At 32.3% G+C, this 13,516-nt stretch overlaps 2 protein-coding genes across 14 annotated transcripts in view; one reads left to right on the top strand and one right to left on the bottom strand.

Moving 5' to 3' along the window:
- Positions 1-13,516, top strand: part of LOC148600104 (uncharacterized) — a 319,707-nt gene that overhangs the window by 180,910 nt on the left and 125,281 nt on the right. The window lies entirely within an intron of this gene.
- LOC148600109 (uncharacterized) overlaps positions 1-13,516 on the bottom strand; it is a 138,410-nt gene that overhangs the window by 84,730 nt on the left and 40,164 nt on the right. For all 5 annotated transcript variants that reach the window (XM_088557461.1, XM_088557460.1, XM_088557459.1 and 2 more), the window contains exon 16: positions 11,516-11,687. In XM_088557461.1, the coding sequence (XP_088413587.1) occupies positions 11,516-11,687 (172 nt within the window). The remainder of the gene's footprint in view (positions 1-11,515; positions 11,688-13,516) is intronic.

Consider the following 13,516-nt stretch of genomic DNA (forward strand, 5'->3'; position numbering starts at 1 on the left):
ATCTGCCAGATTTTTACAAGGACAGGTATATAAAAATAGAGTCAAGAGCTTTACCTATGTGACTGTTTAGACTCTCCCTGGAAACTTAGCAACAAAAAATAAAATCAATTGCTCTGAAGGGTGTAGCTTGATACTACTACAGTGGTCAAATCCTAAACATTCAGGGCAAGTTACATAATCCATTCAAGCTCTAAAATTTGGACTGGGGCTTTCTACATTTGAAAAAAAAAATTTGGCCCCTAATTTAATCCATGCCTTCCTTTTGTGTTATGGCACACTGTGGTACAATTTCAAGGATAACAATTCACTTGTGTTCATGTTTTTGTAACTGCCCAACAGTCAAGAAATTGCATTTTTCCGGTCTCTTGGCTCCTTTTCTTAGTATAATTAATTCAAGTCACAAAAAATACAGAGAGACAGACCGAAAAAACTGACAGCAGATTGTTTTTCTTCTGAACATTCAGACATATGTTTTAATGCATTATATTGTCTTGTTTATCCATTTGCTTCTACTGCCAAAAGATTTTTGGCTGGTAATCTCAACTGCACTTTTATAAACCTCATGTTTTAATTGATCTGTTAAGAAATGTCAAAACATGCTACATACTTTAAGTAGAAATTGTACATCCTTTATTAACTGAGGTTTAAGGAAGCATAAAAACAATAGTCCATCTACGTAAGATGTAAAACCTCAATTACGGTGAAAGTACTTATATTCATGAGTATCAATTTTCAGGGTTTAGGGCAAAAGTTCGTGAATTCTTGAATTCATGTTTTTGATGATCCTGTCATACAATTTAAAATAAATAATCCTTTTCATTGGGAACCAAATTTTGTGGTTTACTTTACCCACGAAATCCATGAAAATTGGTACACCATGAACAATAGTACTTCACAGTAGTAGATTTGGTTCTAGTTAATCGTTGTAATTGGAAAAAAAATGTCAAAACAATTTGTCTTTCCAGCTTATATGCTATATGAACTATTTTTTTTAAATGAAGAATTAAGATATAAACAAGTGACATGCTGTAAATTAAGGCTTCACTGGTGAAAAGGAAAACTGCTGACTTTTAAAGATACTTTCAAACCAGGTCCAATTTTAAATGGTTCCAACTCTCCCCCCTTCCCTTAAAAACAATTGAACAAATTGATTTGTTACAAAATTTACTGCAAAATAAGCTTTGCTTCAGACACCAACCTATATCAGAACATACCTGAATGTCCCTGAAAGACATTGGTTTTGACCCCTGAAGGTTAGTGTCATAATGGACGGAAAAAAGGGTGGCATTTTATAAAAAACAAAATAAGCAGTATGGTAGGGGAACATTACATAATTATGCAAATTTCCATATGATGTACAAGTGTTTCTAAGAGTAACCTCACGTCAGCAGCTTTCAAATCATAGACAAAGGAAGATTCCCCTAAATACTGTATCCAAATTTACAAAGCCAAAAGTATTGAAACGGAAATCCAAATCCAGCACCAAAAATTTAAACAATGTGCAATACAAGGAATGAAGCCTTGGTGTTTATAAAGTATTTGTGAAAAATCCAAGGTTTTTTATTTATTTATTTATTTATTTATTTATTTATTTTTATTATTTTTTTTTTTTGGCATTAATTGAAATATTATTGTTTATAGGGATAATTTTTTTTTTTTTTTTTTATTTATTTTCGTTTTGTTTTGTTTTTTTGTTTTTGCAGTATACTTAAAACCTCTTTCCTTGAAAACAATAATTTGATAGTTAAGGTAATTATTTTTGTCAAAAGATTCAACTTCATAAAAAATAATGAAGAGAAAATTCAATAAATTGATTGGTTTAGGTGGAACAGTATTATTTCTCTTTGATTTAGGCTGTTCTTTTAGTACCCTCCTTATGTAAATTCTTTGAGACACCTTGACTGGATGAATCGTGCTCATATTCAAAAAAATTTTGATCTTTTTTAGACTTCTTTATAGAACCAGGAGAAAGCTTTTCAAAAAACCATAAAATTGGTTGTATAATTTTACTAAAATATATACCACATCACAGTGTGATCTGTACAAGAAAATTAACTCCAAATGAAGAATCAATGCCAACTTTCTGAACTAGACAAATCCCTTCAGATATTCAAGTTTTCTACTTGCCAAAAGGGAAAGTGAACATATAATAAAAAACTTTCCAACAACAAAATTCCAAATGCCCCACATAACAGCAAAGTGGAATCCTAGCTGTATCAGCAAAAAAAGGGGGGAATTTTGACACCCACAATCATAAGCTAGAAATATCAAAGTAGAGGGTTGTACTGTAAATTACTGCAGTGTCTATCAGATCAAAATCTAACACTTTGGAAATTACTTTGTTGCCATGACAACATGATCATCACTAGAATGAAAACAACCCACCCAGTCTAATTGTTGCCAAAACATAATAATCTATCATGGTACAAAGCCTTGTAAGAAACAGGCAAAATTGCATGCCTTGTCATGATAGGCATATCCATTTGTACTGGAGCAACCAAAATCACTTATAACATATGCCCCATCAATATGAAGCCTGAAACACCAAATTGGAAATCAATCCACCCATTGGAAGCCAAGATTTTTGTGACAAAGAATTTCTTTATCATTTTATCAAGTGAAAACTGGCAAAGTCCCATGATATGAAAGTTGATATCAGAGAGCAACAAAAATTGCTAAACTTTCAAGTACATGCCCTAGTATAACAATGATACTTACAACTGAAAAATCACCAAAAATATCACAACAATCACAAACTAAGCCTATTTATCCTACAATTCCAATACAGTACCTGAACCAATTCTTGCAACAAAAATTATGATCGGTCATCGATCACCGATCAGTTTCCGTTCAGTCATCGATCTGTTAAACAGATCCATTCAAAACCGGTGATCACATCACATGACCACAGACAGTTCATTGTATTTTACGGCTTTTATTGTTTTCTTTGTCAATTTTACCCATATTTACATAATGTAATAGATTTAAACATCAATTTATTCTTTTTATTTTACATTTATTTTATTTCAAACACATCTTACGTCATTTTACATAACAAAACTGCAATCAGATCGGTCACCGGTCATCGATCCATCAGTGGTCAATCAGTCAACAGTTATCGATCTGTCCAATTGTTGCGTGGATCGGTTCAAGAACTGTAATCATTTGTGTGACATTAGAAAAAATCCTCACAATCAAAATATTCCATAGTACCACATTCTGTGCATAATTGTAAAGAAGACTGATACTTTATCATTGTATTATGATGTAATGTGTTCTGATATCAAACAAATTTTCCTAAAATATCACAGACCCTTAGTACATCATAATTACATTCTTAGCAGGATAATGCCTCATAAACAAAAACAGTGTACTCATTAGAAAACAATTAGAAGAGGTGGTATAATAAATGATACAGTTGCTGAAGAAGAACAAGAAAATGTTATTTTAATTGATTATTCCATTCTACAGTTTTCATTGTATATTTCTTTTGTTTTGGCTACATTTTGTTTGCTATTTCACTTTTGACATTGTGGGGTCAATAATTTTACTTAAAATCAAGATATGATACTCAACTTCCTTTCATTGTTCTTTCATTTGTCAAACACACTTGCTGTTTTCACATAATAATGAAAGAACTACCATGCCAAATCCTTTTGAATTCCAAATTTCAAAATACAGGTCAAATTTGGTTATGATGTATTCAGGATGGATTTAGGAGGAGTGTTCTCAATATGAACACCCAGAAGAGGAAAAGCATGCTTTGCTCTGACCTTAAAATATTGGAACTGCCCCTATGTGTAGTACTGTAAGTACTGTTCAGGGATACTAATTATCTTAAATTAGAAAAAAAAACAATTACGACTGCACCAAATATTGTCAGATCTATTCAACATCAATAGACACAGTACAGCAGTACTTTGATTAATTTTATTGCCATATTATAATATAATGCAAAAACAAATGGCAAAGGTAGAGAATGTTGAAGGGCAAATACAAATGACCTACATGTACAGTGTACACCTATGGATTATCTGCACTGTACATAATGTATGATTTTACTGCTAAACCTTGGGCACTGTGAGTGGTTTAATAAAATGTCTTGTATGAACTACTGTGAAAGTACTACTGTTCATGGAGTACCAATTTTTGTGGTTTTCATGGGTAGGCAAAACCACGAAATTTGGTTCCCAATGAAAAAGAGATTTCCATTGATGTGTATACTGAAATCCTCAAAACCACAAATTTAAGAATCAATGTTTCTTCCCTAATCCACGAAAATTGGTATCCATTGAGTACTTTCACAGTAAGTGAATTAAGCAAAAGTATGCCAAGTATAGTTGGAACATGTATACACTCACAGAACTAGTTTCCTGTCATATCAGACAGTCTGAATACCATATCAATCACTGAAGAGTACAGCAAAGTTTTAATGACGTATCACCACCTACATGTATATGTAAATCATTATCTTATACTTCATCTGTGCTGTCTTAGGAAGAATTTGGGAGAATCTGTCAACAGTCTGATGAAAGATTTGGGAGAATCTGTCAGCAGTCTAATGAAAGAGTTGGGAGAACCTGTCATCCACATATTGAAGAATTTGAAAGAATCTGCACTCTGACTAATTCCTACAACATTTTTGATGGATTGACTGGAGCTATAAATTGCTTTGAAAATCAAATAGCTCCTTATTAAACTTAATATTCACAGGAATGGTCTTAAACAATATATACAAGTACATGTAAAAGAAATTATTAGGAGCTGTATATGAAGTATTTTCTTTCTTAATTTTGCACCATCTCACAAAATCATAATAATCTCTGAAATCCTAATAATTCAGTATCACAAATGATAAGTTGGAGACATACAGACAGGCACACAGACAGACAAACAGACTTGAACTGAACAGTAAAATATTTGTTAAAAGACAGGAAACATATGCAATATGCATTGTGCATCAAATATGGATCCAAGCCTCTCCCTTTAAAATGTTGGATATTTGTATATAAAATAAAAAAAACAACAGCAAATCATCAGATCCCTTCTTAGCCCAATCATTGCCCCCTACCCCCACAAACTATTTCAAAATTATGCCAGTATAAAACAAATCAGTTAAAATTATAATAAATTATATAATAAATTAACAGACATTGTAGAGCAGCTACATAAATTCAAAGTTATTTCCCCAACAACAACAGATCAAAGTACTGCCAGGCTATACAATGCTATCAATGATTATCTAATGATCTGTAGCTAATTATATACATCTATCATCAGACATAGAGGTGTTGATAAAATATGTATTTTGACCTTGACAAGGTCATCTTCTTTTATAAGCTAAACATAAACAAATAGGCTTAAAATAAGTTAATGCTACTTTCATTCTGACATTCCATTATCTTTGAATTATTTTAATTAATGAAATAAACAGAAAATAATTTGGTTTTTATTAGAGCTGAACTAATACAGATGTTGAGTTACCTCCCTTTGACAGATGGGGGAAATAGTAAACTAAACAAAATTCTAAATATAATACACAAAGGAATACAACAAAAATGTTTTTTATATTGAAATGTTTTTCAATTGTTATAATCTTGTACATTAAAGCAAAAAAAAATAATAAGATTTAAGATATAAATTCTACAGATAACCAATCAAATATGTTCTTATACATCCTGAGGAATAAAATGCTTCACAGTGCACATCTTGATACAACCACAAAGGACCAACCATGACTTGCTACAGCTTTCAATTTTGATAATGATTAGATATTTGATAAAGGATAAGAATTTGACCAGAATTTTCACTTTTTAGCTCCTTATTCCTAAATGTACTCCTTTCTACTGAAATTATCAACCAGAAATAAAAAAAAATATTTGTTTCTGGCCCCTTTTTGGCATTTAATCTCACTTGTCTCCAGTCACAACCCCCAAAATGAATTTCAGTCTTCCTTAGGTGGTATGGCACCTTGTAGTATAACTTTAATGAAATCTATTTATTTTTATTGTATTCAATTTATTGTCCAAACATAAGGAAAACATTTGTTTCAGGCCCCTGTTTGGCCCGTAATTTCAACAAAGTTCATGTCTTAACCCCAAAATCAATCCCAACATTCATTTGGTAGTATGGCACCATATTATACAATTTCAGTATATCCCCATGTCTTGGATCAGAGATACAACTGAATTCGGAACCAAAACTAAGTGTCAGATTCTAGATTAAAGTATGGACAAACACAACAAGTTGTCAAGTTGTACCTGTTGTCTTGATAGGTGCATGGAGTACCCCCACTCATACAAGAATTTGATATCACACAGCAATATAAAACTGCTTTTAAAAGTAGCTGTCTTTGTAAGAATCATGCAAAATATGAAAAATGTGATACATCCCAAAAAGGCTACATATTTTTATTTTTGTAATCAAGTTGTTTTATGGGTCTATATTATGAAATGTGCAATTACTCATTAAAATCTGCCTGCTCTTAGGAGATAATCAACATTGAAAATCCAATAGATTCTATTGTATTTGAGTGTCATTTACAGAGTTATCTCCCTTACTTTCTAATTCTACAGTGCATTCTATACAATTTTTATCTCCAATGAGCACGGGTTATATGAAAAACCAAATGATACTTTCTGTTTACTATGACATTTCAAACAAAATATCAAAAATAAAAAATATGTAGGCTTTCCAACCATGTATCACATTTTGCATGATTCTTATGTGGAGTGCTACTTAAAATGTGTGCCCAATCTGTATAAATGTATTCAATCCATCCATTGAGAGCCAAGATAACTGAGGCAAAACTGGGACTGAAAGAATGACAGACAATAAAGGTGATTCCAATATACCACCCACTTGTTGAATAAGGGAATAATTTAAAACTAAACTGTGAATTGGTGACAGAGATTTTTGTGAAGAGCATTCATCCTTCATTTCAAATACCGGTAGTGAAAAAAGTCCCATAGAACAGGAAGTTGATATTGGACAACAACTAAAATTTCTTACAACATATGCCCTACCAATATAAAAACATATACCAAATTTAAAATCAATCCGTCCATTGGTGGCAGGTATTTTTGCAACAAAAGTTTCAGCCATCATTCCATGTAGTGGAAAATGCCTAAGCCCCACAGATCAGGAATTCGATACTGGACAGCACATGAAAATCACTAAAAGCAAGTAAAGCCATACACCAAATTTAAAATCAATTAGGAGTCTTGATAATTGCATCAGTATTCAGATGGACAAAATGACAGATGTACAAGGTGATTCCAATACACCAGTCACTCATTGAGTCAGGGTATAAAAAATCTTACTACAATCCAAACCTATTATATTTTCATCTAAGGATAGTATATACCAGTAGTCAACATGAGTTATTTCAGTAAATATGACATTTGGACAGTCATGACAAACCTGAAAAGCCTGAAATTGCAAGAATTGTCTGGTAATTTTTTTTTTCTTGCATATTTATTTCACTACATTGCTGAAGAAAAAAAGTTTTGTATTTTTTAACTAATGAAGTTTTGCAATTTTTAATTAACATCGGAGCGGATCCAGGATTTGAGTTTGGGGGGGGGCATGAATTGAATTAAATGCCACGCAAAAGCAAGGCAAAAAATATTATGGGGTGAAACTTGTGGTGAAATTTTTTTTTCTTACCGATTTAGGGGGGCGTACGCCCGGTATGCCAGTCCTTGGATCTGCGCCTGAACATGTCTAGAAACACCACTTAAAGGGTAAAAATGAACTTAACATTTACAGACAAAGATAACCTTGCACAAAACAGAGACTTTGGAAGAGGGTTTTAAGCTCATTTTTGCCCAAATTAATTTACAATAAATTCAAAAAGGGGGAATATTCTAACCCATTGATGAGTCCAGATGGAGGGTGATGAGGGTTGGCATCCCCCTTTTTATTGGAAAATTTGTCATTTTCATGTGTAAAATTGACACAAAAATGGCAATTAATGTTCTAGCACCCTCCTTTTCTGAAGAACCCCATCTGGCATCCCTCCTTTTCAAAGTGTCTGGATTCACCCCTGCAACCCCACCCCTGACCCAACTAGACAGGCAACTGAATACAACTTTCTATTTACTCTGCAAGTAAGCATTATAAATACCAAGGGGTACTTCTAAAGTTCCCCATTCTTTAAAAATTGCTAATGCCATACATGTATCACCATCTGTTTAGTTCAACTAAAGTTTCAGTATCTACTTTATCAATAAATTTTGATTTTATCTGATCTGTAACCATGGAAACCAAGAGGTAAATATAGCAGAGGTTGATTTTTACAAATTCCTTGTCGATTAAACACCATTTTGTAGGTGTATTGCAATGTCTGGTTGATGATAAGATTGCATCTAAAGAGCCTTAACTTAAGACTCATCTCTCAGAAATTGTTTATTTTTATCTCTAAATTTATCATTTACCTAAGATTCACCACCAAGAATTCATTACTTATAATAAATAGCACCAGTGTTGTTGTTTTTTATGTTCATTTAAAAAATCTTCTTTATATAAACAATACAAACAATAAACAGATATCAGATTATTATATTTTAGAAATATTTAGCACACCAATAAATTTATTTTTCTCTTTTAGGACCATATCACTTAATGTGAGTACTATTATTTGTGAGATACCAATTTTTGTGGATTTCGTGGGTAAGCCAAAACCACAAATTTTGGTTCGCAACAAGAAGAAAATTTCCTTTGATGTGTGCACTGAAAACCTCCAGCCCATGAATTCAAGAATCCACTAACTTGTGTTTTTTCCATAATCCACAAAAATTGGTATTCATGAATTAAAGTACTTTCGCAGTATTTAATTCCTCCATTATTGTACTGATAATATTTGGCACCAGTGATTCCAAAGGAGGTGGAAGGGGAAGGGGCACTGACTATCCTAAAAAGGGACAAGATCCAGTTATTTCCAGTGCTTTTCTATATAATCAACCAACATTTAACACACATAAAGGGAGGGGGGAGAGCACACTCTATTTTCCCCAACTTCCCTAGACTTGCCTATGGGTAATTCTATTTATAAGAGCAATTTAACCTCAACAACAGATTCATATTGAAAAATACCTAACTTTTCAGGTGTTTTTTTTATCTGGACGCAGGCAGTCTTAATGTAAAATTAAAAAAAGATAGGTGAAAGATAATAGCATAAGCAGTAAACACCCCCCCCCCATTTTTAACTATATTTCCGATCAACTTGATATTTTGTGTTGTACATTGAATAGTAGTTTTCAAAGACATATTTACAAACAAGAACAATTAAGCACAAGTTTCACTAGGCCTTGAAGAATCTTAAATATATGTAAAATTTAAAAATAAATGATCTTTGTTTAGAGCTTTTCATTGAAGTAAACAACAAAACTTAATATTGTACAAGGTCAGTTTAAGATTCTGATGTATATATTTCCCAGGATAGTAGTTCTCTTCTTGAACTTTTGAAAAGTTCATAAATTTCATGACTCATGCAATGATATAGCAAGGGTTAAACAATTAACTTGTGAGAAATTTCATCTTCTTCATCTTTGCAACATTTTCATAAATTGCATGAATGTTATGGTAAAAGATACACCAATATATTACATCTGTTGTAAGGGTGAAAAAATATGGTAAATAAATATCACCTCTGAGAATTCTCATCATGAACTTTTCAAAATTTCCAAAATCACATGAATGATATGACCAAGGATACACCAATAATTTACAGCTAGATGACCAAAAATGATTTCATATTTATATTACCAAAGATAAAGATAGCATCTGAAAAATCTCATCTTGACCTTTTCAACATTTCCAGAAATTGCAAAATGATATTGCAAAAGATAAACCAATAATTCCCAGTAATCCAGATAGTTTACAGCTGATGTAAGGGTGATAAAAAATTATGATTTTGAATTTATATTACCAAAGATAGCATCTGAAAAATCTCATCTTGAACTTTTCAACATTTCCAGAAATTGCATGAATGACATTGCAAATGATAAACCAATAAGTCTTAGTAATCCAGATAATGAACAGCTGATGTAAGGGGTGATCAGTAATAGTTTGTACAAACCTTTGGTTAGCAAATTAACTTGGCATGTTAACAAGTGGGGGGACTAATTATCTCACATATATAAATGTTATAAATGTACATCACATATTTATGGGGCTTGGGGAATGATGCATAGATTGGAATTCTATTTCAACCTGATGCACTGATTGGAATTTGTTTTTAAGTCATGACCTTCATGATCTTTGAGTCTTTGACCTCATTTTTTTTCTATAAAATTTGAACTTCTCAATTTGATATTGTATTGTTGTGTTTAACTGTTGTGTTTTGGATGTTCATCAGTTCAGGTTTCTACAGTGTTGATGTTTTTTTTTTTTTATTTTTATTTTTTTTTTATTGGGGGGGGAGAAATAGAGGTTTGTTTTTTTGGGGATTGAATTGAGCACTTCCTGTTTTGGGGAGAGAGGGTCTGTGCTTAAAAAGTCCACGATTTTTTAATAAAACCCTAAAACAATGAGAGAGTAATCAAGGGAACCAAGGTTATAGCGGTAATTAAAAGAAAGTAATCCAGGGACAAAGACCAGGCATGGAAAACAGACATACACAAAAAAGTAACTAAAATCATACATACAAAGTAACAAAAGTAAATGAGCAACTCGGACTCCACTAAAAACTGGGAGCATGGACCAGGTGCACCGGTAGGGTAAGCGTCCTCTGTTTTTCTAGAAACACTCGCCGAGTTGCTCATAAAAAGTCAAGTCCGGGGTAGACAAACGAAAACATCACATAAGATTTCTTCCATGAAGCTAACCAACTGACCAAAAAACTTAATATTCTGAGAAAATTATATTTTACTTATCTGGACAGAAGGACAGACATTAACATACCATAATACATCTGCCAAAAGATGGATGCACAATCTGTTACAGCCTTCCACTTAGCAGGAACTTCACAACACAAGCAGACCTTTTTATGCTACTTTATAATAAATCGTATTAAAGGCTGTATTGTATAAAAATGATGTGTAAAATCCTAAATCTGGGATTTTTTAACATAGCAGTGCTCTAGGAATTTTTCTGATTTTTTACTTTCCCTGAAAATGTTTTGCCTAAAAATTACTTTCTGACAATATTAATGAATGCAAAATTCCCAAAATTCAACCATCCCAGGACCAAATTTCACTTGCCATGGATGACGGGAGATGGGAATCCTAGAGACCTGACATAGGTATTATGGAAGGATTCATAATCCATCTAGCATAATTTAGTCAATTTTCATAGAAAATACAGAGAATCAGTTCAAGTTAACACTTCTAAGCTAGGTGCTAAATCATATACTTTTAATCCTTTCAATTATCTTATACTTTAGTGAGCTTTACACAATATGTGTATGAAAATCAAGGCTGTGGATAATGGACATGAAGTGAGAAAGAGGAAGAACTTTGGGGCAGTGAAAGAGCAATTAAGTAACTAAAAAACTATATACTACAGTCCTTACCTAATAGTTTCTTGGCCTCACAAATGTCTCTCACCCAAGCCTGTTTGGCGTGGATATCTTGAACTTGAAGCTTCAGCGATTGCGATGCACTTAATTCTGACGGAGTGTCTTCCCACAATTCAATGTAACATCCATTTGTCTCATCTTGTTTACAAACCGATATGTCTTTAAGCTGTTAAAAATAGAGCATTACCACAAAATATTAATTGCGAAGGCAGAATAAAATATTTTACGAAAAAGTTGAAGACAAGTAGCAACAATCCCAATAAACACACAAACTTACACGATTTATACTTGTGGGTAAACTTTCTGGCAGTGTAACAAGACAAGATAAGGAATGCTCCTGTACAGTGTAAACTTGATTACCTGAACTGATGAGGCTGAGATAAACAGAGATGCCTTATGTACAGTGAAATCTAAATTTATCTGATCATAATAGCTAGCTTATCAGTGCTGAGGTCAAATGAAGGATTTATATATATAGTTTTTCAAACCTATTGGAAAAATATATTTTTCCCACCTTTACATATCTATATTTATTTTTTTAAAATATTCTTTACATTTATTTTTTTAACATTTTCTTTAAATTTTATTCCTTATATTTAGTTTATTTTATTGCAGAAATTCTTTGTAAAAGGAGATAAATCAACATTTTAAGAAATTTCTTTCATTCTAATTAAATCATTCCTGATTCAAAAGATTATTAACTTTTATTACCTTAAATTGATAATATAATTATTCTTACGAAGCATTACAGATTTACGAACAATTCCTACTAAGAACCAGTTAACAATTCTTGCACATTATTTTAAATAGAAACCCCACAAAAGGCTTCATGTTCTCAACACTAAGAGTGCTAGTGATAGTTTGGTTAGTAGATATTCACTTCTTACAAATACAATTAGAATCTATTACAAAATAGTATGGGAAAATTTCCTGTCAAAATTTTTCCACTATCTTACACTGCAACTTGCCAAAGGAGAAGAGGCGTTATGCTATGAGTATGGCCAAAAAATATCAGCCGAGTTCTAAGATATAAAAATGATCAAAACCTTGTGAAATGCATAAATACGTGTAATAAGGAAAAAGGAGTGTTTTGTGGCATTAACTCATTGTAATAAAGTCACAATGGCATCACAACAATACGTCATTTAACAAAAACTGCTGAGAATTGTAAATTTAGTAGTTTTTTTGGGAAATATTCACATCCAGAAAACTGTTGTCAAACCCAAGAATATCTTTATATTTTTACATATGACAAACTTTGTAAAAATAAATGCTTTCACTAAACATAAAGTTGTTTCTAGGGTGTGGACACAATATCTTTCCAGAAATATGACTGGGAAATGATGAAGAAGTACAAAATGAACAGAATATTATAATTTTGGTGAACTTAAGCAATTCTTCAGTTCTTTTAGTGCAAGAATTTGAAGATTAAACCCATATTACTTCTCACAGGTTATGGATTCAAGTCTCCAAATTCACAGTTCACACTTTCAACACTGGACGATTAATTTTCAGTTGTATTTTAAGCCAGTAAGAGCCTTTAAAGGCCCTCTACCTAAATCTTTCAATGTACATTTTCTTTTTTCAGTTAACTGAAGTGAAAATATTTAAAGATTTAATTAAGATTGCTTACTATTCTCCCTTTCCCAAATTAGACCTACAACCAGGTCGTTGGATGTTGGTAGGTTACATCCCTTTGAAATACTTGCATACAAGGCTTGTATTCCATAAATATGAAAAATGACAATTACTTTCATCATGGAATGAATTTTGTCTAACTTTTCTTATATATAAACAAGTGTGGACACACACTGATATTGCCCGCGGGGCAAGTATGGACAAAAGTAAATGAGAAACTCGGACTCAACTTAAAACTGGGAGCATGGCCCAGGTACACCGGTAGGGTCAATGTGTTTGCATCATCTAGAAGACTCCTCTATTTACTGAAATCAGTAATTGAATTATGCACATTTATAAATATATATTAACATGTGT

Source organism: Perna viridis, chromosome 13 (assembly GCF_037379345.1).
Source record: "Perna viridis isolate PV_CMFRI_1.1 ecotype Kerala chromosome 13, ASM3737934v1, whole genome shotgun sequence".
NCBI lineage: Eukaryota > Metazoa > Mollusca > Bivalvia > Mytilida > Mytilidae > Perna > Perna viridis.